The following is a 23,945-nucleotide window of genomic DNA, read 5'->3' on the forward strand; positions in this document are numbered from 1 at the left end:
CCGGTGCAGCTGTTATTGATCAGTTTCATCTTGCTATACGTACCCGAAACCCCTGTCCTGTCAGTCCTGTCGGCCGTGCATGTGGCAGCTAAACGAGCAAGCTCGCAACACACGTCGCAATCCGAGTAGCGGAATCCCCGAAACATCAACATCTCACCACCGTCACTCGACCTTTCAACCTCACCACAGCGCCGAAACCAACTCGCAGTGAACCTGTCGCTGAACCACACTACGGCGCTTAGTTACGACATATTTCGGCCGACTACTTCTACTCCTCGTGTCTTGCGAACCCTGCCCCGCGAACCCGTCGCGAAGAGGGCCACTACTTAGTCAACTTGCACGAAGCCAGCAATGTCCGCCCGGTGATCTTGGATGTTCAGAGCCGAGCATGAAGGCCGTCCTTCCAGGAAAGCCTGAGGCGAACTTTCAGGCGCTCTCGACGGGCTACTGGAAGGGCAACCGCGTCGTCGTCTACATTACTGGCAATGCCCTGACCATACTATCCGGCCCCGACGCCATTCTCCAAACCATATATGACGATGACGAGCGCAAGTTAGAAGCTGTCGCTTTCGACGAAGCATCGGGGAAAATAGCTGCCTGCACAGGCGCTACCGTCAGGGTCTACAAACCTTTAGAGTACAGCGATGATGCCCTCAAGGTTCGTTCGTCCTGGTGCTTGAGTATAATAATGCTTCCCCGCCAAACTAGACAGCGTGTATCTTACCAAAATGTGTTGTAGTGGTCTCTGCAGTCTTCATTCGACATTGAAGATGCCCCATCCAGTGCGACTCTATCTTGGGGCAGCTCTGAGGAGCTTCTGGTCGGCCGCAACTCCCTCTGGTTGTACGACACGTCTACAACGGATCCCGCACTTCACTGGAAATCCGACCTAGCCAACCCCGTGAAAGCTGCCTTTTTATCATACGACTCGGCGTACATTGCATCTATTGGACATCACGACCGCCTCGTCAAGATCTGGCGCCGACTAAATTTTGGTTCGGAGGAGGTACACTTCGAATTCAGCTACCTACCGCATCCTCGCGCAGTGACAAATATGCAATGGCGCAAGCCGTTCCATGTAGACCAAACCATTGAGAATGTTCTGTACACTTTTTGCGCCGACAACACCTTGCGCGTGTGGACTGGTGCTGAAGGCCTTAACCGGGAACCGCAACGCCTCTGGGGGAAGATTGATCTCGCAACAGCTATACAAGATGACGCCCTTCGAAACACCCCAGGCAACGAGATGCGCTGGGCCTTCATAATAAACCAGCGTGACCTGGCTGCCGCGACAGAAAGTGCAGTGCAGGAAAGGGCTAACGTGCAAGAGAAGGAAGATGTCCAACTACAATACCTCATATCTATCGCAAATAGGGACACTGAGATATGTGTGGTCCTCGATGGAAGGGGCAACATGGCGGCATATGCGCTCGAGAACATCAGCCATAAATCGAAGAGCGCGAACCACATCGACACTGTCGCACTCGTCAAATCTAGGGACTTTGATTTTATGGGAACAAATAAGAGTTTTCCCCATGTTGAGATCACCAGCTACTGCAACAGGTCGTCAAGTCATCTGTACGTGTTGCTGCACCAGTTTGATGGAAAAGTAGAGGTATATGAGAGCAATATAGCGGACTTGCTTGACCCTACCTTGAAGCCAGGCCGCCTGAGCCATCGCGCAACGTGGTCTGGCCATTCGGCTTCCATCAAGAAGATTGTGCGCAACTTCAGCGGGCGTGCCATTGTCTCGAGGACTGAAGAAGGTGAGAGTATGGTTTGGAGGCATGCCGTCAAGTCGAGCGATACGAAGCTCCTCCGTCAAGCCGTCATCCCAGAGAAGCGACACATCCACCGGATATGTCTTTTCCGCGGTGGTAGTTTTGTCGTGTTCCTACACCACGATGCGATTTGCCTGTGGGACTGTAGGCCGTCGGCTCCGGTTCTGCTCGCAGAGCAGAAGTACGAAGTCCCGGGCAAGCCACTCTGCATCTTGGTCCTTCCACGGCCTGATGTAGATGAGGTCTCTACCGCCCACATTGCGACTATCACCTCCGATCAACGAGGTGTCGTTTGGGAAGTAAAGCTACCACTTATGGACCAGGGGAAAGCACGAACCAATGGCCACAAAACGGAAGCGGCAACCATACGCGTGTTCTGCAATTTTAACCTGGACGACGCGGGCGATCTTGCCTACGTTCTCCCCGTGGACCCTGCTGGAGCCTCACCGGTCAGCTCCGGGTTTTTGGATGTGTTTGCCAAAGATGTAGCAGTCTCCTACACGCACTCTGGACGAGTCGAGTTCTGGACCGCGCGGGTAGACAGAAACCGCAGCCGGGTGGAGTGGCTTTCTACTGCGGCAATGGAAACCGGCATCAATGAGCCCGCATTGGTCAGTGGCAGCACTATGAAGAAAGGGGCACTGGTAAACACCAACCGGTCAGAGGTCACAATCTGGGATATCCGTGGTGCAAGGCTTGAATATGCACAGGATTTCGGGAGCCACAACACCATACAAGACCTCGATTGGACATCAACCCCCGATTCCCAGTCGATCCTGGCAGTTGGATTCACATACCGAGTCATCCTGCTTTCTCAGATGCGGTTTGACTATCTGAACAAGGGTCCTGCTTGGGCACAGGTACGAGAAATCAATCTCCGAGAACTCACCCCTCATCCCATCGGCGACTCGACCTGGCTGAGCGGCGGCGACTTGGTTATTGGCGCTGGCAACCAGCTGTTCGTATATGACCGCATGTTTGAGCCACCAAGCTCCATCGTCAACAACAGCCGCCTCCCAATGCGCAAGGGTGCGACCAGAGACCTTTTCGAGGTGGTCCAGAGGCTCAATGGACCACTACCCATCTTCCACCCTCAGTTTCTCAGTCAGTGTATGCTTACTGGGAAGAACGTTTTGGTGAAGCTCATCTTGTTATCGTTGAACCATACCCTGAAATACCATGCCGAGGGCGATATTATCGATGACTACTTGGGCCTCGACTTATCACATTTTTACCTCGGCGGCAATGTGAGTTTGACGGAAATGCATTGTACGTTATTGCTTACTGACCCAATCGTAGACCGATGACAACAACGAGTCTTCGCGCCTAATGGGGCAACTAGCCCTTGACGATAGTGAGGATTCGTTTACTGAGGATATCGCTCTCAGCATCTGCGAAAAGCTGCAGAAGATCCCCCTGCCACAGCTTTCAGGCCATGAGCAAATACAGTTGCTTGATATAGTGGAATGCCTCGGCTTAGTAGAGAAGCAGCGACGCTCGATGGATGAGAATGCAGCGCGTTTCATGCTCTTCTTCCGACAACATGCACTTCGGAAAGGTCGTACGAATGAGTACCATATGTCTTGGCGTGAAATCAACTGGGGCTATCATTCGACCAGTCAAGACATCTTGACTGACTTCGTCTCACGGCAGTACCACGGCTCCATGCTGTGGGAAAATGCAAGAGAGAGCGGCATCTTCATGTGGCTAACAGACGCTGCAGCTGTAGTAAGTCGTCCAAGAACCATCCGTGTTGGCTGAGCTAACAATTGAACAGAAAGCTCAATTCGAGATCGTGGCTCGTAACGAGTACACGAAGAGCGAGACCAAGAGCCCTGTCGACTGCACTCTTTTCTACCTTGCCTTGAAGAAGAAGACAGTTCTCCAGGGTCTCTGGCGTATGGCCTACGGAAACAGGGAACAGGCTGCCACCCAGAAGCTGCTGGCAAACAACTTCGAGGATCCCAAGTGGAAGACCACGGCATTGAAGAATGCCTACGCGCTACTTAGCAAGCGGCGATTTGGTGAGTTAGCCCGAGACCACTCACGCGTAGAGACTGTACATGCTTACACCCGGATAGAATATGCCGCGGCATTCTTCCTTCTTGCCGATCATCTGCAGGATGCCGTGAACGTTTGCTTGAATCAGATTAAGGATCTGCAGTTGGCCATTGCTATTGCCAGGGTCTACGAAGGGGACGACGGGCCAGTCATGAGGAGACTTTTGGAGAACGAAGTGCTCGCAGTGGCATCGCAAGAGGGTAACCGATGGCTTGCATCATGGGCCTTCTGGATGCTGAGACGGCGTGACATGGCTGTTCGGGCCTTAATTGTAAGCATACGGCGGAAGCCCGAGACAAGCGGGATAATGCATGCTAACCACGAGGACAGACTCCTGTTTTCACCTTGCTTGAGACACCGTCAACCCCAGACCTCAAGGCCAAGTCATTCTTGACTGACGACCCCGCCTTAATTGTGCTGTATAACCAGCTGAGACAGAAGACATTACAAACACTTCGGGGAGCGTCGAAGGTTACACCCAAAGTAGAATGGGACTTTGTCATCCACAATGCGCGGCTCTACGACCGCATGGGATGCGATTTGCTGGGCCTAGATCTCGTGCGCAACTGGGAGTTCTTGCGCACGCCAAAGGCACAGCCAGGACTGGGCGGCGAGATTGACCCGCGGAAGATGTTGCGTAGGAGCAGCTCGCTCGTGGTGGCGGATATGCCCCTGAGCCCCGTGGACATTGAAATGAAGACGGGCCACCACCCGACGAACAAGGTGCAGCAGACACCCACGGTATTCGAGGAGCCTGACGCGAGCAGTCTTTTGGATAGTTTCGGGTTCTGATTGATTACCCTGTCCATCGTCTCGTTGTTTACGCATTGCAGGCCGCGCGTGTCTCGTGTATTTCTAGGTGCGTGCTGCATTCTGCTTTCACTCGGGGGGGGCTCCGGGTAAGGATGAGAACTACTGGAGTTAAGGGGTTGTTGCCGACACCGTGAATAGCTTCGACTATTATTAAATATAGTACTTGTTTATAACGTATTCCTTTTTTCCACGACCTCGTAATGAACTTACACTTATCTATTACAATTTAATAACGAACTCATTTTAACTTTTAGAATAAAAAGATAGTTAGTCTAATGAGCCTTAGGTGGTGGCGTGCATTTTATTTCGACACGCGCGAGGGCTGGTGTCTTTTCTCTCTGAGCTTCCACCTGTGTAACCGTCGTACAACGGCGATCTGTATCTGCATTTGTGTCGATGGGAGAGTTACACCATCGAAGACAAGTTATAGATATATGTGCATACAGCCGTCATCGTTCCCGCCGTCGCACTAGCCAGCTCAGTTCCGATAGTTGGTTCAGGATACTGTAGGATGCGGGCGGGGAGCCTTTGCCGGGTGCCGGGTTGCACAGATATGTATGCTCAGCGGACGAAAGCGGGTTTTCTAGTTTCAATGTTTCGGGGGGTCGTCATTGGCGCTAGCTGGCATCATGTTGATCCTGGCCACCAGACCCTTCCTTACTCATGGGTGGAATGGATGATGCCTTATTAATCGTGTTTTGTATTAGCCGAAAAAGGGCCTGCCTTATCTGGATCAGCATTGGTATTGCAGTCAACCGTCCATCTCCGTCCTCCGATTGAACTACCTACTAATTTCAAATCCCGGGCCCGCTCTCTTCCCCCAAAGCAAAGAGCCGCACTTGGCACTCTTTATCTATACCTAACCTAGGGATCACGCGCTATCTATATCCATCTCTCCTTCATTCTCTCCTCTTTGCACTGTTCTTCTCTTACCGCTGAAACGAATACTTATTAGAACCTCATCTTTAAGCGATTGAACTCGTTTATATATAGATCGTGGTTTTTGCTTTCCCATTCCCATCCAAAAAGTAGAGATTTCGCCCAGCCTGTGAGGCAGGCTCCAGGGCGCCATGTCCTCCACGGCTGTTGCCTCGGAGCTTCCGCGCACGCCATCGGCTGCAACATCAGGGGACGACGTCACAGACCACGGCCACCACGATCATTCCCCGCCGCAGCAGACCATGAGGATGGCGACGGCACCCCCCGCCGCCCTCAGGGTGCTTCCCGAGGGTCGTCACTTCTCCGTCCGCGGCGTCGCCGTCGGCCTGGCGGTCGGCCTGGTCATCTGCTTCTCCAATATGTACTTCGGCCTGCAGAGCGGCTGGGTCTCGATGATGACTATGCCTGCCAGTCTTATGGGCTTCGGCATGTTCCGGGTTCTCGCGCCCTACCTGGAGTTCCCCTTCTCGCCCGTGGAGAACGTGCTCGTGCAATCCGTGGCGGGCGGTATGGCCATTATGCCCCTGGGCTGTGGTTTTGTCGGGGTGGTGAGTAGTCCCTCCCTCTTCCTTTGAATCTGTCCGAGGGGAGAATGCGCGGGTTTCCTCCTTGATCATTGGTCGTACGGAGCATGAATCGTTAATACGTGGCGGATTTATAGATGCCAGCTCTAAACTACCTACTCTCCGAAAAGGAGCAGGGACCTGTGTTTCTGCCCATGTGGAAGTTGGTCGTATGGTCTCTCGGTTTGTGCTATTTTGGCGTTGTATTTGCTGTGCCACTGTAAGTGATGCATTGCCAACACACACGCCAAAGAAGGGTAAAGATGTAATGACTAATAACACCCAGCCGGCGTCAAGTAATCATAAGAGAGCAGCTCAAGTTCCCAAGCGGTTTTAGTACCGCCGTGCTCATAGGGGTGCTGCATGGTCAAGGCCAGTCTCAGAACGGCGCTGCTTTGGACCCGTCAAAAGCAGCCACGTTCGGCAGCCTGGCCCTGGAGAACAGGCCCCTGGTAGAGAATGAAGATGTCAACGATGACGACGAAGTGAGAACGCTCGTCGACGGGGAATCTCAGATCAAGCCGGAGCAGAAGTACAGTTGGGGCGCTAACATCCGCTTACTGCTCATCTCATTCGGCATTTCTGGTGTCTATACGTTGCTCACTTACTTCTTCCCCATTCTTCGTAGTCTTCCCATCTTCGGTGCTCACGCTGCCACCACATGGCTCTGGGATCTCAATCCCAGCCTGGCGTATGTCGGCCAGGGCATTATCATGGGACCTGCCACTACGATTCATATGTTGATCGGTGCCATCGTGGGTTGGGGTATACTGTCGCCCATAGCGCACAACCGTGGCTGGGCACCGGGACCCATCAGTGACTGGGAGTCTGGCAGCAAAGGCTGGATTGTTTGGATTTCTCTAGCAATAATGCTCGCCGACTCCGTCATCAGCCTGGGTTATGTTGCTGCTCGGCCTATTTTCCAAAACGGGCCGGCTTTTGTTCGAGAGAGCATAGAGAGGTACAATCAGGGTGGTGTTCAAAACGTGCTCAGATCCAAGCGTCGAGGACCCCGTTACTCGGCGCTGAACTCGGACGAGGGAGATCCTCGTATCTCGACGGGCAGGAGAAGCTCAACATCAGAATTGCTTCCGAGTCCCAGGTTCCACGAGAACGACGATGAGCTACGAACCTGGGACGAAGATGACGCGCCTCCCGAGCAGCTGGTCGGGAGTAAGACCGTGAGTATCGGCCTCGTGGTTTCTATACTGGTATGTGTTGCCAGTATTCACATCACGTTTGGCGATTTGGTGCCACTCTACGCCAACATCATAGCCATCCTGATGGCGCTGGTCTTGAGCATCATGGGTGTGCGGGCGCTGGGCGAGACCGATCTCAACCCCGTCTCGGGCATATCAAAGTTGGCGCAGCTCTTTTTTGCCCTGATCATTCCTCAATCCAACAAGTCGAGCGTCCTAATCAACCTTGTTGCTGGCGCCGTATCGGAGGCCGGCGCGCTCCAGGCCGGCGATCTCATGCAAGACTTGAAAACCGGCCACCTGCTCGGTGCTGCACCGAAGGCGCAGTTTTGGGGCCAAGTCATCGGAGCGACGGTAGGTGCTGTTGTGAGCGCATTCATCTATCGATTGTATACGGCCGTGTACCAGGTGCCTGGCGAGCTGTTTGAGGTCCCTACAGCGTATGTTTGGATCTTCACGGCGCGCCTGGTGACGGGGCAGGGCTTACCGCCCATGGCAAGGGAATGGGCCATTGGGGCAGCTGTCGTATTCGGCTTCTTCACCATTCTGCGAACGAAAGGGATGGGCAAGTGGTGGCAGGTATACATCCCGGGAGGCATTGCTGTTGCTGTGGGTAAGTTAACAAACCACCCACCACCTCGACCCACCACGGTTGGCTGTGGGTGGGAGATGAAGTGCGCGCAACTGCTGACAATCGCATCTCAGGCATGTATAACGTCCCATCGTTTACACTGGCGAGGACCATCGGGGGTGTCTTGAGCTGGGTCTGGAGATCTCTGTTGAAGAAACAAGACACGCCCTTGATCGTCTTGGCTTCGGTAAGCTACCCTCATTACTGATCCTGCTCCGAGTACGACATACGAGCTGACACCGCGCTTTTAGGGTTTCATATTGGGAGAAGGATTCTTGAGTATTGTCAACTTGCTCTTACAGAGCGGCAAGGTAGCACATTTTTAGTTTCGGTATATATATTTAGCTCTATTTAAAGAGCTCCCTACCATCTTCGAAAGTTAATATCGAATAAGCTAGAACGCCCCGTACCTTTCGAAATAAAAAATATATATAATAAAATTATAATTTTCTTTTAAAAGTTTATAATAAATTTATTTTAATCGTTAAAAATTCTAAAAAGAAAAAATTAAAAAGAATATAATTTCTTTTTTTTTTTTTATAAAATAAAAATAAATATTTATTTTAATATAAAATAAGAAAGGGGCTAGTATCGACGAGAGAGGGAGTAGGGAGCAGCTGGTAACGGGTGTTACGGTCGTACCCTTCTAGGCGCGAGGCGCCTATCGCTAATATATACGAGATACTAGGAAGTGTATACTCAATCTTCAGGATCCGAGGGCACATCTCGATATCACAGCTTAATAGACAATACTATTATACCTATTGAATATTTGCCAAATTGCAATGCAACATGTAGTTCATCCGCAGTTAGAAGGCCGGATTGTACACACTTGGTCGAGAACCCCGCCAAATTACTCAGCCCCCACTTGGAGAATGTGTGATCGAGTTGAGGGGCTTGCATAGCAGTCGAATGATTATGACTGTTGAGAAGGTTTGACATTTGGTACTTAAGAGCATCTTTTCCGCCGTGAACAGACTGTGAAGCCAATCCGACAATCAAAACTCAACTGTACAGGACTCTTATTACCTAGCATCTCCCGAGCCAGCCCCAAGGAATTCAACATGTTGATCACGGAGAGCCATGTGGACGTGCAGACGAAGGCGGACGGAAAGGAGTCTTCCATGAGTGAGAACAGACCCCCACGTCTATATCCATGGTGACTTAGTGCCTGACCTGAATAGGAATCTTCCTCTTCCACCCAACTGTCCCGCAATACCCCAACGCGTAAGGCCTCCCATGTTGTTCGAATTATGGGCCAGTCATCGCTAACTTGAGTCCAGTCGATTCCCTGGTGTTGCGCTGTTCAGCGAGATTTACCAAGGTACGTACAATAGCCGCTACATACTAGCTCTACATGTGATGCTCATTGTTTCGCAGTGACCGGACCTGTTGCAAGGTTTGCCCGTCAGATTGCCGGCCAGGGCTACATCGTTGCTGCGCCGTCGTCGTACCATGACTTTACCGGCCCCGAGCCGCTGGCCTACGATGGGCCGGGTACAGATGCAGGCAACGAATGGAAGGTGAAGAAGACGCTCCAGTCGTACGACGAGGACTCTCGCAGGACCGTCGACACCCTCCTGGGCCTCCCCACCTGCACCGGGCGCATCGGTGTTACGGGTATGTGTCTTGGCGGTCACCTGGCTCTGCGTGCTGCTGTAAGTTGGCCCATCTGAGTACCTACTCATATTATACCAGTGGGAGAAATCTACATGTATCTAACACCCGGGATAGCTTGACCCACGCGTGAACGCCTGCGTCACCTACTTCGCCACGGATGTCCACAGCCGCACGCTGGGCCCCTACGACGCCGCCAACACCTCGTCCGAGGCCCCGGCCAACAGCAACCACACCATCGACCTCCTGCACAAGACCAAGGCCGAGACAGCCCTGATCTTCGGCATCAAGGACACGCACGTGCCCGACGCGGGGCGGGACCTGATCCGGCAGAAGCTGCGCGAGCACGGCGTCGTGTTCAGCTTCTACGAGTTCGCCTGGGCGCAGCACGCCTTCATCCGCGACGAGCTCAGCAAGGGTCGCTACGACCCGGCCATCACCAAGGTCTGCTTCGAGGTCCTGCTCGAGCTGTTCGGGCGCGCGCTCAAGACGGACTTGGGCGACAAGGACAACAAGCCGGAGAAGCTGGAGCACGTGTGCTAAGCCATTGGAAGCCATAAACGACGAATGCCGGGTTCGGTCGAGCTGGGAGATGGCATTGTACATTCCAGACCATTGTGGCTCTGAACGCAGACAAGGATGCCAAAGACAATTTTGGGGCTACAATAAGGCATAGATGACGGTTGAGAAGAGAATCAAAAGGGATCGACGAAGTGCGTACTCATCTAGCATATATAACAGGCAATTGACCAAATGGAGCACCCCTAACTTGCATGCTGAGGGCATTCGTGATGATCCCATTGAATGGAGCCAAATGTGATTCTTTGTCATGTACTTTGGTACATGCAGCTATGCCCATAAGGTTGACCACCTGCAGGGTAGGACAAAGTTCTGCTTGTACTCCGTATTAGTAGCATCATTGAATGGAACATCAAAGCTGGCCAGTCCAGCCTCACTTCAGTATTTGTCATGTCCAATGGTTACGCCAAAGGGTTACTCCAGATTGCCTATGTACTATAATTCACTGATTATTCCAGTGATTTTAACATCCAATGGAATAAACAGACTTCCCAATTGTGACTGCTTGCACATGCCCCGTAGAATAAACGGTGGTTGGTGGCATCCATGGATCTACCAATGGACAGAGCGTTGAGGATACTTGACCAACATAATGTCCCAGCGGCCGACCCAGCTGTGGGCAAGTGGGTGTGAGTACTCGGAAGCTTGGACCACCAAAGCTGGCAGCATCGTCTAATCTCACCGTTTGTTTCATCACCGGGTTGACAGAGCAAGAGATCTACTACTAGAAGCGTTCATGTCACTCATTTCACTATGGACAGCAGAAGAGACCTGTGGAATGCACAAATGCCCGCGCCATCATCCGGCATCCGGGAGGCCCCATTCGAATGACCCGGGTGCCTGGGGCAACGGGATCTGAAAATTTTCAGTGGCAATCCAAGGCACAATTTGTGCTAGGTTACCTGCTAGCACCGAATGGCTTGAGGCTGTAAGGCTGCCAAATGGAACAGCGAGGTTGGAAAAAGATCAAAATGACATAGCACCATGATGTAATGTGGACTGCGGGGTACAAAGTGAAAGGGCCCAGGGCCCATAGTAAAATAAATCTGGAAGCATCTTGGACCTCTAGGACCTCAGCGTCAGTAGGCAAATGGCATGACTGTCAGTGACCAAAAAATAATAATCAAGGAACCCAAGGTGCAAAGTAAGGGAAAAAATCTGCTTGGGGGCTTGGGTAGCGGCTGTACCTGAAAACAGAGCTCTTTTTGGGGCCACCGAATTTGGTAGATGCTCCCAGACCTCGCATGAATGCCTGAGTCGTCGCGCGAACCTCCAGGCTGTTGCTAGACGGAAAGCCATAGAACCTTCTCGAGAACTCATGGTGGGGCACTCACTCCCATAAGTAGGTAGGCAAAGAATTCCTCCCACTGCTCTCGATCTTCATTCTACATTCTCATCTTCCCTCTACACACACATTATTTTCCCAGAGAAAGCTTTTTTGTTTCTCTTCTCCCACACATTAGTCCTTGCCCATTAAATAGGACCTTACTTCACCACTCCCACGAAGTAAACCCCCCACCTCCACACCCGCATCCTACACACACAACCCACATCAACACACAACCGCCAACATGGTCGCTGCTGTCGGTATCGATCTGGGCACCACCTACTCTTGCGTGGGTGTCTTCAGAGACGATCGCATTGAAATCATTGCCAATGACCAAGGTAACCGCACAACACCCTCCTTCGTGGCCTTCACGGACACGGAGCGTCTCATCGGAGATGCCGCCAAGAACCAGGTCGCCATGAACCCCCAGAACACAGTCTTCGACGCCAAGCGTCTGATTGGTCGCAAGTTCGCCGACCAGGAGGTCCAGGCCGATATGAAGCACTTCCCCTTCAAGGTCATCGACAAGGCCGGCAAGCCCGTCGTCGAGGTCGAGTACAAGGGCGAGACCAAGAACTTCACGCCCGAGGAGATTTCTTCCATGATCCTCATCAAGATGCGCGAGACGGCTGAGGCCTACCTCGGTGGCACCGTCAACAACGCTGTCATTACCGTCCCCGCCTACTTCAACGACTCTCAGCGTCAGGCCACCAAGGACGCCGGTCTCATCTCGGGCCTGAACGTCCTCCGCATTATCAACGAGCCTACCGCCGCTGCCATTGCCTACGGTCTCGACAAGAAGGTTGAGGGTGAGCGCAACGTCCTCATCTTCGATCTTGGTGGTGGTACCTTCGATGTCTCTCTCCTCACCATTGAGGAAGGTATCTTCGAGGTCAAGTCCACTGCCGGTGATACTCACTTGGGTGGTGAGGACTTCGACAACCGTCTCGTCAACCACTTCGTTAATGAGTATGTACCCTTTACTCCTTGATATCATCACAGCACATGCTAACATGTCTTTTCTTTAGGTTCAAGCGTAAAAATAAGAAAGTTCGTGCCAAGTTTCCTTGCTGTTTCTTCCCTATGTATCCCCCTCCCCTTGCTCCTCCTCGGTAGGTATCGGGTAAGTTATGGTTCAACGGTTCAAGGTCGATCACGACATCATTCTCCATTTGGTTGCCGTCCATCATGACTCTAAACTGTGTGGCATTGCGACGTGGGCGGACTGCATGATTTGCAGGACATCTACTGGCCATCTTCCAACCTGGAACACTTCTTCCCCCCTCCCAGACAGCAGATTTCTCCCAGACAGCAGATTTCTCCAAGACGACACATTTCGGGTCTTGCGCAGATTTCCTCTCCAGCAGAACTCAGGTCTCCAGCAGAACTCAGGTCTTCCGCAGATTTCTTCTCCAGAACTCAGCTCCCCAGCAGAACTCGGCTCTTCCGCAGACTTCTTCTCCAGAACTCAGCTCCCCAGCAGAACTCGGCTCTTCCGCAGACTTCCTCACACTCTGCAAATCCTCTGGCAGACCTTCCATTCTGGCATGCGTCAATTCCTGCACCTTCCACAGAACACACTTTTTGGATTGAACGCCGTCCAATTTCTCCCCAACCAAACCTGTTGAGGACCCACTATGAGTCACAATGGTGCGGTCTCCGCCTTCAGCCAGGAAGTCACAGGAAGTCACCCCGCACCAGACCAGCTTTTTCGCCCTCAGTCAGGAAGCCACCCCCAACTCCACCCACTCTGAGATCGCCTTTCTCAGGAATCGACACATACCTTCCTATCATGTCTGGACTTTTCTCAAGTCAGGAACGGATTTCCAGGAAGTCACTGGCAGCAATGGACGACATAAATAACCACAAGCTTGGGCTCAGCTCCTCTCACCCTCCTGGCCCATCAGTCTGGAAACACCATCCTCCAGAGTCACGATGCCCCCAGCGCCAGCCACTCCGCGCTCTGTCACCATCCCAGACTCTGCCGCTGCATCTCCAATCTCTCCTGTCACCATTCCAGACTCCACTGCTGCCAGTCCAGTCTCTACTGTTGCTGCCAGTCCTGAGATTTCCTTGGACTCCGAGATTGTCATTCCGGACTCCACCGCTGTCAGTCCAGCCTCTTCTGTCGCTGCCGGTTCTGAGAACACCCCAGACAACCTCATTCCTGAGTTTTCCCTGAACTTCATTGCTCCAGACACTGCTGTCCCCGAGACTACCTCTGATGCTGTCGCTGCTTCCGCTGGTCCTGCAGCTATTCCAGAGATTATTCCTGAGATCCCTGAGATCCCTGCTATCCCAGAGATTATTCCTGATCCTTCCTCTGCTGCTGCCGCTGCTTCCGCAGCTATTCGAGGCATCTTTCCTCAGCTCTCCTCTGCTATCCGAGATGTTCCTGAGAATTCCCCAGACGCTGGTCCATCAGTTGCTCCAGATGCAGTTACTCAATATTTCATCAATCTGTGCTGGTCTCTCCTCCAGACAGATAGCTGGCTTAACCCACATTACCTGTCGCTGTATCCTTCTCTGGAACGCCTTAGTCGGGTATTCCAGCTGGCCAACTTCACCTTCTGCTGTCCATTTTTGGACGCCGTCCATTCAGACAAGCCACCAACCCTGGACTGGATCCTCTCTCTTCCTGACGACGTCCCCAAGAATGTCTGGGGTATCTACCTGCTCATCCTCTACAAACCTGCTCTCGGATGGATTCCCCTCCTGTATTGCGGCTCAGGAACTGCTCGTCACCGAGGAGTCCGGGTTCGATTTGAGGATCACGACAAACTCAAGAACGCTCCAAGATTTGTCCGGAAAGCTGTGGAAGAACATGGCTACTACATTGCCCACAAGCGACTCCTCTGCCACTGTCCGATTCCGTCTGCTGGAGATGGTGTCCTCATCAAGTCTCTTGTGCTTCTGCTCGAGGCTGCATTCAGCTGCGCACTATAGGCTATGCGTTCGAAAGCAGACTACGGGTTCGGAGACAACTGTCCATGGCCCAAGGACTCATTCGAATGGGGTGGGCTCTGTTCACACAATTCTCTCCTGGAAGGCGTCAAATTCGATGATCAGAAGACGCTCTCCCGGGAAGAACTCGAGCAAATGGACGCTGCTCGTCTGGAGAAGAACCGCGTCTACCAGTCTGTCTACCAGAAGAACCTCCGAGAACAGGCAACCCCTCAGTTCAAGGAAGCTCAGCGGATCAAGAATGCCAAACACGCCCCCAAGACTCGCGCCAATCAGTTGGACGCTGTCCAAAGCAAGAAGCACCACTGCTCTGTCTGCAAAGTTCCCTGTCGTGACGCTGCCACATTGCGTCGCCACAACAAGACTGCCCGGCATCTCAGGAACTGTCGAAACCTCAGAGCACCCACAATCCCTGAGTCCCAGTACGAAGCTCAGGAACAAAAGATCCATTACTGCAAGATCTGTGACGTCTCTGCTCTCTGCCTCAGCTCTCCGGAAGCACAACAAGTGTCCTGCCCACATCCGGACGGCCAATGGTGACCCTGAGTTTTTCGTCTGCGAGCCATGCGGACTCCAGTACAAGCACCCGAAGAATTTCCAGAAGCATCTGGACAGCGTCATCCACCGTCAGAACTCAGAGAACCTTGAACCGGAGGATGCTTCCATGGACCTGGAGGATGTTTCCAAATGTTCCAAGTTTTCTTTGCCATGTAGATTAGTTCAGCAGTTACTAACCAGTTTCTATAGGATCTGTCCGGCAACGCCCGTGGTCTCCGCCGTCTCCGCACTGCTTGCGAGCGTGCCAAGCGTACCCTCTCTTCGTCTGCCCAGACCTCTATTGAGATCGACTCCCTGTTCGAGGGTATCGACTTCTACACCTCCATCACTCGTGCTCGTTTCGAGGAGCTGTGCCAGGATCTCTTCCGATCCACCCTTCAGCCCGTCGACCGTGTCCTTGCCGACGCTAAGATCGACAAGTCCCAGGTCCACGAGATCGTTCTCGTCGGTGGTTCCACCCGTATCCCCCGTGTCCAGAAGCTCATCACCGACTACTTCAACGGCAAGGAGCCCAACAAGTCCATCAACCCTGATGAGGCTGTTGCCTACGGTGCTGCTGTCCAGGCTGCTATCCTTAGCGGTGATACCAGCTCTAAGTCCACCAATGAGATTCTGCTGCTCGACGTTGCGCCATTGTCTCTCGGTATCGAGACTGCCGGTGGTATGATGACCAAGCTCATTCCCCGCAACACCACTATCCCCACCAAGAAGTCCGAGGTTTTCTCCACCTTCTCCGACAACCAGCCCGGTGTCCTGATCCAGGTCTACGAGGGTGAGCGCCAGCGCACCAAGGACAACAACCTGATGGGCAAGTTCGAGCTCACTGGTATCCCCCCCGCTCCCCGCGGTGTTCCCCAGATTGAGGTCACCTTCGATCTTGATGCCAACGGTATCATGAACGTCTCTGCTCTCGAGAAGGGTACTGGCAAGTCCAACAAGATTGTCATCACCAACGACAAGGGTCGCCTCTCTAAGGAGGAAATCGAGCGTATGTTGGCTGAGGCCGAGAAATACAAGGAGGAAGACGACTTGGAGGCCGCAAGAATTGGTGCCAAGAACGGTCTCGAGTCTTACGCTTACTCTCTCCGCAACACTCTCTCCGACTCTAAGGTCGACGAGAAGCTTGACGCTGCCGACAAGGAGACTCTCAAGGCTGAGATTGACAAGGCCGTTGCCTGGCTCGACGAGAGCCAAGCTGCCTCTCGCGAGGAGTACGAGGAGAAGCAGAAGGAGCTTGAGGGAATCGCCAACCCCATCATGATGAAGTTCTACGGTGGAGCTGGTGGCCCCGGTATGCCCGGTGGTATGCCCGGCGGTGCTCCTGGTGGCGCTGCCCCCGGTGCCGGTGGTGATGACGGTCCCACCGTTGAGGAGGTCGACTAAATTGTCAACTTCCCCAAAACATAATACCCTTCTTTCTTCGTTACGGCGTTCACGGGTGTCCTTGACACAATTGAGAGGTAGTCTGGGACAGGGGTTTGCACTAGATTTCCTACATAATGATGTTCAGGGCAAAAGTTTGAGGTTTCACGATTGCATGGATGTACTTTAGGTAGCAATCATCCGACGATTCAATGACGAATAGTTCATAATACTCTCTTTTTTCCCTGTGTGAATTAATGATTATGATGATTAGCACTGTTTCCTGTGACTTGGATAAATGATTCTCTCTTGGCCTACTTTTTGTGCCTTAATTACTCATGTGTGGATAGCTACTTCGCGCTACCATACGGTAATGGCAGTAGTAATGTGTGTTCAGTGGAATAACCATACTTCCTAGAAGTCTGCCGTTGAGTACACCAGAAGTTCCCCGAATCATGTCCAGGCATCATTACCTATGCACAAACTTACGACTGGGAAGTGGAATAACCGTCTGAGACGGAGTTTTGCTTAGTCCATGGAATAACCAGCGTCTTTATCAAAGGTCCACAGCCAACCCTCATGACAGCCTAGAATATTTTGGTGGTCCTATTGAAGCATTTTGGTTATGCCATGGGTTAAACTGCAGGTTGGCTAGTTCATGCCAGTCCTATCCAGTGGCCGCTATGGCTTCGTTGCTCATTTTCCCACTCTGGCCTTCGGCGGTTGCTTTCGTTCACGATGGTCTGTGGAAAGGCAGCATCACGGTGAGACGGGGAGCAATTGTAGTAGTATCACAAAATCTTTTTGGGACCTTACCACAGTCATGCTACGCAGAGTTTGACGTTTGGGTTTACTAGCATGAATAATGGAGATACGTGGTTGTAGCATTATTCGTGAATTGTTTTTACGTTGCTTATGGCATAGACACCCGACCACATGAACCGCCTCCGATCTGCTGGCATCACCGAGTCTGCTGTTCCTCCTTGGCCAGAGCCTCTTGCACCGCGCGGCGATTCTCGATCTCCTTGACGCGCCACTCCTCGTCGCTGATGGTGGGGTCCTCGTACCGTTGGCGGAAGGCCGAGTCGTAGGGGACCTTTTCGTCGCGGCTCTCCCAGACGTCGGCGCTGCTGGGGCGGCCGGGGCGGTACTTGTTCCACTCGCGGCGGCGGTAGTGGTCGCGGATGGCCTCCTCGTGGCGGGGGCCCGACGAGGTGCGGTTGCGCATGCAGAACCAGAAGTCGTCCCAGTGCTCGCTGCACGTCCGCACCGTGCCCGCGCGGTAGATGCTGTGGAACTGGCTGCCGACGCCCTGGCAGTAGAAGGCCGCATCGAAGGCCTGCCGGCACGACATGGTCGTCGGGAGGAGCGACTCGGAGAGCGGGTCGAGCGGCGGCGGGCGCTCCGGGTCGTCAGCTTGCGCGGTATTAGTAGGGGTCGCGCTCACGTCTCTCGTGCTAGTGGGTGTGTCATTCAAAGGGGAGAAGGGAGAGTGGGATGACAGGTGGTCGGACGGGGTGGCGGACGATTGTGAGGTCGATGAGCCTCCCCAGATGGAGCTCCAGAGCGACGACGACGACGTTGATTGCGCGGAGTCGGCGGTCTTGGGCGCATCGGTGGCGGCCGGTCGCGATGGCTCGGCGGGTCTGCTACTGCTACTGTTGCTGCCGCTGCCAAACTCTCTTTGGACCTGGGCCATGAACTTGGCTATCTCCGGATCGCCATAATCGTTCTCGGGCTGCTGCGCGGGAGATGGGGTGGCGGCGGCGGACGTCTTCGTCTTGTCGTGTATTGAAGCCTTTGACGGCTCAGGAGATGCCCATAACCAACCCATTGTGAATGCAGTGCTGTAGAATAGATTCAATGGTTTGTATGTGTGGTTTGCGAAGCCTCGAAGTTTGGATATTTAGGTAGATATCAAACAGTTTGCGGGAGCTGGGCAAGATGAACCACGGGTAGGATCGAGCGGGGGGGAGGGAAGGATCCGTGGGGTAATTGGCTCTCAAGGTAAGGTCTCGTCACCATCACACCACCAAACCAGCGCAGACTCGCAGTATGCAGTGACCACGGGAATGTCGATGGTGCAGCGGTGCCTCGTGACTGTGATACGCAGACAGCAAGCCGATGCCTGGGCCAATGGGGAGTATTTCTCCAAATCCGTTTCCTGCGCCAACCTTTGCAATTTGAGGCTGCCCAAAATTGTACCGGCACGGACGGATAATCATTAATACACTAATTGTACATAGGCAGCTGGGGGAAGCGAGGCCTGGGCGTTGACATATAATGAGCGTTGATGACGTTTTCAAGTGTATGAACTCTCTGAATAAGTGAACTATTCCGCCGCCTATCTATCTATCAGCGATCGCAATCGCTGCGGGCATAATTATTTACTCTAGAGAACTATCGTGTGGCTGGTGATGTGGCTTTCATAACAGTTATGTGGCGTACAGCCATAAGCTCACACTCCTCGAAATAGGTATGGTAGCTCCATCTATAGTAATAGTACCAAAGTCGCCAAGCCTTATATAAAAGAAAAACGTTTACTGACTCAATTCGGCGCCAAAGGGGGCCCGTGCTGCGCCGCCCGAAGCCGTACGCGCGCGTAGGTAGCCGTACGGCGTGGAGGAGGGAGTTGGGAGTGGTATCGACGAGGGAGACGACGAGGGAGAGAGAGAGAGAGAGAGTTCTAGCTAGCGACGGTAGGGCGTACACTAGACGGCGTACTACACTAGAGTGCGTCCTCGCGAGGGGATAGCTTCGGTATGCGGTATAGGAAAAGGGCTGGCGTCGACGAAGAGGGAGTAGCTGGTAAGGGGCTGGCGTGGGCAAGGGGTCGGTCGGCGTTAACGGGGGCAGCTGTTGACAGGTGCGGGCGTAGACGGTTGTACCTTTCCCTACGACGTTTCGATCATGTGAGTCATTTCGGGGGCCTTTGCGGAGTGTAATATAGGTAGCCAGCAACGGGAGAGAGTACTACATATTCAGGAGAGTGTCAGGAAAGAGTGTCAGGAGAGAGTCGGGAGGGAGTGTTAGGAGGGAGTGCCAGGAGGGAGTACTAGCTAGCAAAGTCTTGGCGACGGAAAGGAAGTCTTTCCTTGGCGACGGAGAGGGAGTCTTTCCTTGGCGATAGAAAGGAGTCCTTCCTAATCAGAAAGGAGCATTTCTTAGACGGAATAGAGTCTTTCCTAACTGGGAGAGTATTATATAGGAAAGGGATCTCGAGGAAAGGGGTCGCTATTAAAGAAAGGAAATAATTTAATATTAATAGAAATAATATAGTAAGAAACTTTTAAGAATATTTTAAGAAATTTTAAAATTGGAATTCGTTTAAAACTTATTTTTAATTCGTTTAAAACTCGATTTAAATTCGTTTAAAACTTATTTTTAACTCGTTATAAACTTATTTTATAATCTTTCTTTTAAAAAATAATATAAAAAAAATTAATTTTAAAACGTACGAGAATAGGATCCTATCTATTTCAGCAGGCCCGACCGAGTAAAAATATAATCCTTAAGGTCCTGTGGTTGCTGGTACTTATTCACCCCTTCCTCTAGTGTGATGGATAGACACTCCCCTCCTCCTACCTCTGGTGTAATGAAAGGACTTCCTCCTCCCCTTAGTGCTTCCCGGAAGCTTTCCCCTTTTACGCTTCCCCCTCAGTGACGAGCTGGACCTGGATCCAGCTTGACCCGTAGATATCATACCTAGCAGAGCTAGAACCGTCGATCTGGTACCTCACATCCTTTTGTGGGAGCTGACGGCTGGAAGTGGGACATGCTCCGGTACAGAAGCATGACTCCCTCCTGGATTGATGGCTGAATCTTCTGACTGGTCTCCGGTCTCTGGCGGCTGCTCCTGACCAGCCTTTTGTTCCTTCCATGCTATCGCAGTCCGTTCAGCCGGCACCTGCACCTCCCCGCCAAAGCTCTGTCTGAAGAGACCGAATTCAGCTCTCACTTTCTCTCAGGCTGGAACCGACGGCTCATCTCCTGGGCCTGCCGACAAGAGATTGAAATAGCAGAACTCGTTTACGGCTAGAGCTGAGGAAAAGAAACCCACTGACACATCGTCTTCTAGCAAGAAGACTAAGACTCATACCAAGAGACTTCGTGAGCGTATTACTTAGACAGATCTATTGTTTCCATTATAATTAAATGCATCAATTGAGAAGGGTATATAAACTATACGTATACCAACCACCACCAGCCTCTTACCCCTTTATCGTAACGCATGCAAGGGATTCTGCAGAGCCGCATCCTGGAACCATTTTCATCCTCCAGAAACCGAACCAAGTGCTCAGGCCTTCTTTAGTACTGGTTGGTCAGTACCTTCTTCAAGCCAGACGACTCCTTGTCATAGCTCTCAATCTTGGCCTGACTCGCCTGCAGCTTGGACAGGAGGTACTTGACTCGTCCCGCCGCCTCAGCAGGCTGCCTGGGCAGCCCACCCAACAGCGCCAGCTCGTTCTCGACCTTCTCGATGGTGCGGCCCTCGATCTTGGACAGCTCGGCCAGGACGACCAAGTCCATCTTGGCGGTCAAGACGGAATCCTGGGTCAGCTGCGTGAAGGCGGCCTGGTGGACCGGCTTTCCGGCCGTGATCTTGTGGGGGCGACCGTTGAGGTTCTTGACCGTGATCAGCTCAGCATTGGAGAGACCCTCGAGGGCTGCCTCGCCGTCGGTGGCGAAGGTATCCGAGAGCAGCACCTCATGGTAACGCAAGCTGTCTTCAGCAGCAAGGGCCTTGATCAAGTACCAGGCTTGTTGGACCGTCCAGTGTCTGGTCTCGTCAGACTTGCTGCCTCCGGGCAGGAGGAACATCTTCAGGACCTCGGAGGCGGTCTGGTCGCGAATCTCAGCAACTGCCTGCTTAGGGGTCTGGCCAGCTCTCAGGCGCCGGGCCAGGAACTCGAGGTCAGTCAAGCGGCCGCCCAACGTTCCAATACAGCCGTCCAGTTCCTTCATATTGACTTGTTTCTTTGGTTTCGCTGCCTTCTCGACTGGTTCATCGGCGTCGTCCTCAATCACAGTAACAGGCTCGTCATCACCCTCCAGGTGGCTGACAACGAAGCTCTTGGCGACTTCCGGAGAGAGGTCACCAAGAGACACTTGACGGAAGACACGATCCGGAAGGGACTTAGACAGGGATTTCGAATAGGAGCTATCGTTTGTCAGGAAAACGACGTGTGCAACGTTGGACTGGACTAGAGCAGCAGCCCATTCGGCAATTTTGTCGTAAACAATGGCGTTGCCTTCGCTCTTGTGTAGGAAGTTGTCGATGACAATGACTGCCCTCTTCTCCGGGTGACTCTCGAGGTAGGCATCGACCGGAAGCTGGTGGTCAATATCGGTCTTCTTGCGGCCGGAAACATCAAGCTCGCTTAACGCCGATGCTGCCGTGGCCAAGATCTTCTGAAGCTGGGATTCGAGTGTCTCGGAGAAGCCGGCCTTGACACCCGTGGTGCTTTGTACTGCCAGATCGATCAAGCTGCTTATGTTGTTGGCCCAGGAGAAAATCGGGCGGTATCCAACTTGAGCTGCCATCTGCTTGATTGTTGCAGATTCCCCTCTGGCCTCCACGATTGGCTTGCAATCAAGGACCAGAACGTTGCCCCGGCCCTTCAGAACTTGTTCAGTTACAAGTTCCTTCTTTCCGGAGCCACGGGGTCCTTGGACGACGATGAAGGTCTCGGCCGTTTCCATCAGCCACTTTTGGATCTGCTCGATCAGATCTTTACGGTGGCTCCAAACAGCGTTGAGCCCAGCTTGATCGGATTTCTGCCGCCTGAATGTGAAGATGTCCGAGGTCTGTCGACGGATCCATCGATATAACTTGCTATTGCTTAGACGGAAGGTCCTCTGCACGTGGGCCTTGACAAAGAAGTTGCGGATCGGGTCAAAGATGACGACGGTCACACCGGTCAGGAGAGCGACAAGGATGGGGAACACAATACGTGGGTGGTTCGACATCCAGCTCCAGTACTGGTGGCCTTTTGCCCGTTCCTCATATGACATGCGAAGCTTGGTCCCGGCCTTGCCTCCTCCACTTTCAGACGAGACGACAAACCCATGCAAGCAGTTGCGTGCCATGATGGCGTCCCGTACCAAGGCGAAGTCAACGTACGCAAACCTCGGAACAACCTTGGAGTCAAAAGGCTGCGACGTGATTTCGGCGATTTTGCCATATCGACGGAAGATGCTGTAGAGGTCCTCTTGCGAGAGTTCGACAGCTTCTTCTCCAGGCATTTTGGGCACGAACTCCACTCGAAGCCTCGAATAGGGGAACCGGTGCAGGTCCTCGAGCCAGGGAACTCCCTTCACAAGGCCGGCGTGAACGCCCCTGAAGGGGCTGAACAACGGTCGGATCGGGCGTTCTTGAAGACCCTTGGAAATACTTGCAGCAATTTCCTTGGGGTCAACGTTTGCTGGGTGGGAGAACTTGACGAAAGCGCCGCCATCTTTCAGCCTAGGTAAAATCTCGTTGACCTCCATGTTCTCGGAGCGAGGTAAGGCACGCTTGACTGTGTTGATGGGGTCCATGATGCCGAGGCTCGAGGTGTGTGAGCGCTTCAGCAGCTCCGACAAATCTCTGTCGGGGCTTTGCCATGGCGTCCGCAGAAGACCGGTGAGCTTCAGGGGAAAGATGGTATCGACCCATAGTATAGACTCGTTTGACTCTGCGGCAATATGGCCCGTCTTCTCGTCGCCCGTAGCCGTAGATGCAGTGCTTTCCCATGCTCTTTGGACATGGACCCGTCTCAAGGGCAGCCTTGAGGCTGGCCGGGTGAAAGATCGATTGAAGCACCTCATGGCGGCGAAGTAGCTTCGGCCGGAAGAACAAGCATAGGGAGGCACTGCTGCAAAACAACACTGTTAGAGGTGTGTAACAGCAGGAGCGGGAAGCCTATGCCTTTTAATTGCGTGACACAGCTGAGCTCCAGCTAGGTCGAAGCTAACGAGGTCAGCTCATCCCACCAGCCCGCATGAGGTCATAACCCGTGTGCGTACCTAACTTGCTAACCTAACCTACCTAATGCACCTCCTAAACCGACCTAGGCTACCTACCTGTGTCTATATGCCAGGCCCCTGCGAGAATAAACCGGCCAAGCCTCCCCAGGAATAAGCAGGTCTACGGAGTACTGAACGCCTATTATTCCAATCGTATTAGTTTATTCCACTGTTATTCCCTGGAGTAAGTGGAATAATCAAGACGGTTTATTCCTGCGGTCGCTTGACGCCACACAGCTACTGTGGAAGCCACACTCACTTTATGTTAGTCCATTTCGAATTGTTCCTACATTAATTATCTTTTGCCATCGGCAGCAAATGTGCCCCCACACAGGCCCCCTAATTCAACAAACATAAGACGGTTCGCGGGACAGCTGTGGACAGCAGTAAGGAGGCAATGCCTGGAATATCACCATAGACGTCGGGGTCAGGAGTCACAGTAGAAATCTGCAGTTGACCATGAAACAAATTTATATGAAAACTGCCCAGGCCGTACGCAGCGCAAATACGCCGTTTGGTATCATCACGCATACATGTAATATA

The 23,945-nt window shown here is 52.7% G+C and overlaps 6 protein-coding genes across 6 annotated transcripts; 4 read left to right on the top strand and 2 right to left on the bottom strand.

Moving 5' to 3' along the window:
* Positions 1–388: 388 nt before the first annotated feature.
* PG985_009034 (RAVE protein 1 C terminal-domain-containing protein) lies at positions 389–4,634 on the top strand (the record flags this gene model as incomplete). Its single annotated transcript, XM_066828802.1, has 6 exons — positions 389–658; positions 740–3,028; positions 3,081–3,509; positions 3,559–3,805; positions 3,863–4,113; positions 4,173–4,634. The coding sequence occupies 6 exons, from the start codon at positions 389–391 to the stop codon at positions 4,632–4,634; spliced, it is 3,948 nt and encodes a 1,315-aa protein (XP_066683714.1).
* A 1,091-nt stretch (positions 4,635–5,725) lies between these two features.
* Positions 5,726–8,313, top strand: PG985_009035 (uncharacterized protein; the record flags this gene model as incomplete). The annotated part of the gene is made up of 5 exons (XM_066828803.1): positions 5,726–6,142; positions 6,256–6,377; positions 6,444–7,969; positions 8,062–8,174; positions 8,239–8,313. 5 exons carry the CDS (start codon positions 5,726–5,728, stop codon positions 8,311–8,313), a joined length of 2,253 nt encoding a protein of 750 aa, XP_066683715.1.
* A 738-nt stretch (positions 8,314–9,051) lies between these two features.
* Positions 9,052–10,147, top strand: PG985_009036 (Alpha/Beta hydrolase protein; the record flags this gene model as incomplete). The annotated part of the gene is made up of 5 exons (XM_066828804.1): positions 9,052–9,115; positions 9,172–9,214; positions 9,271–9,311; positions 9,368–9,645; positions 9,722–10,147. 5 exons carry the CDS (start codon positions 9,052–9,054, stop codon positions 10,145–10,147), a joined length of 852 nt encoding a protein of 283 aa, XP_066683716.1.
* Positions 10,148–11,754: 1,607 nt separating this feature from the next.
* Positions 11,755–16,415, top strand: PG985_009037 (heat shock 70 kDa protein 2; the record flags this gene model as incomplete). The annotated part of the gene is made up of 3 exons (XM_066828805.1): positions 11,755–12,479; positions 12,539–12,560; positions 15,222–16,415. The coding sequence occupies 3 exons, from the start codon at positions 11,755–11,757 to the stop codon at positions 16,413–16,415; spliced, it is 1,941 nt and encodes a 646-aa protein (XP_066683717.1).
* A 940-nt stretch (positions 16,416–17,355) lies between these two features.
* Positions 17,356–18,228, bottom strand: PG985_009038 (uncharacterized protein; the record flags this gene model as incomplete). Its single annotated transcript, XM_066828806.1, has 1 exon — positions 17,356–18,228. The coding sequence occupies one exon, from the start codon at positions 18,226–18,228 to the stop codon at positions 17,356–17,358; it is 873 nt and encodes a 290-aa protein (XP_066683718.1).
* A 2,474-nt stretch (positions 18,229–20,702) lies between these two features.
* PG985_009039 (Mitochondrial escape protein 2) lies at positions 20,703–23,204 on the bottom strand (the record flags this gene model as incomplete). Its single annotated transcript, XM_066828807.1, has 1 exon — positions 20,703–23,204. One exon carries the CDS (start codon positions 23,202–23,204, stop codon positions 20,703–20,705), a length of 2,502 nt encoding a protein of 833 aa, XP_066683719.1.
* Between the last annotated feature and the right edge of the window lie 741 nt (positions 23,205–23,945).

This window comes from Apiospora marii (assembly GCF_038362585.1).
Source record: "Apiospora marii strain CBS 49790 chromosome Unknown utg000005l_segment0_segment0, whole genome shotgun sequence".
Taxonomy (NCBI): domain Eukaryota; kingdom Fungi; phylum Ascomycota; class Sordariomycetes; order Amphisphaeriales; family Apiosporaceae; genus Apiospora; species Apiospora marii.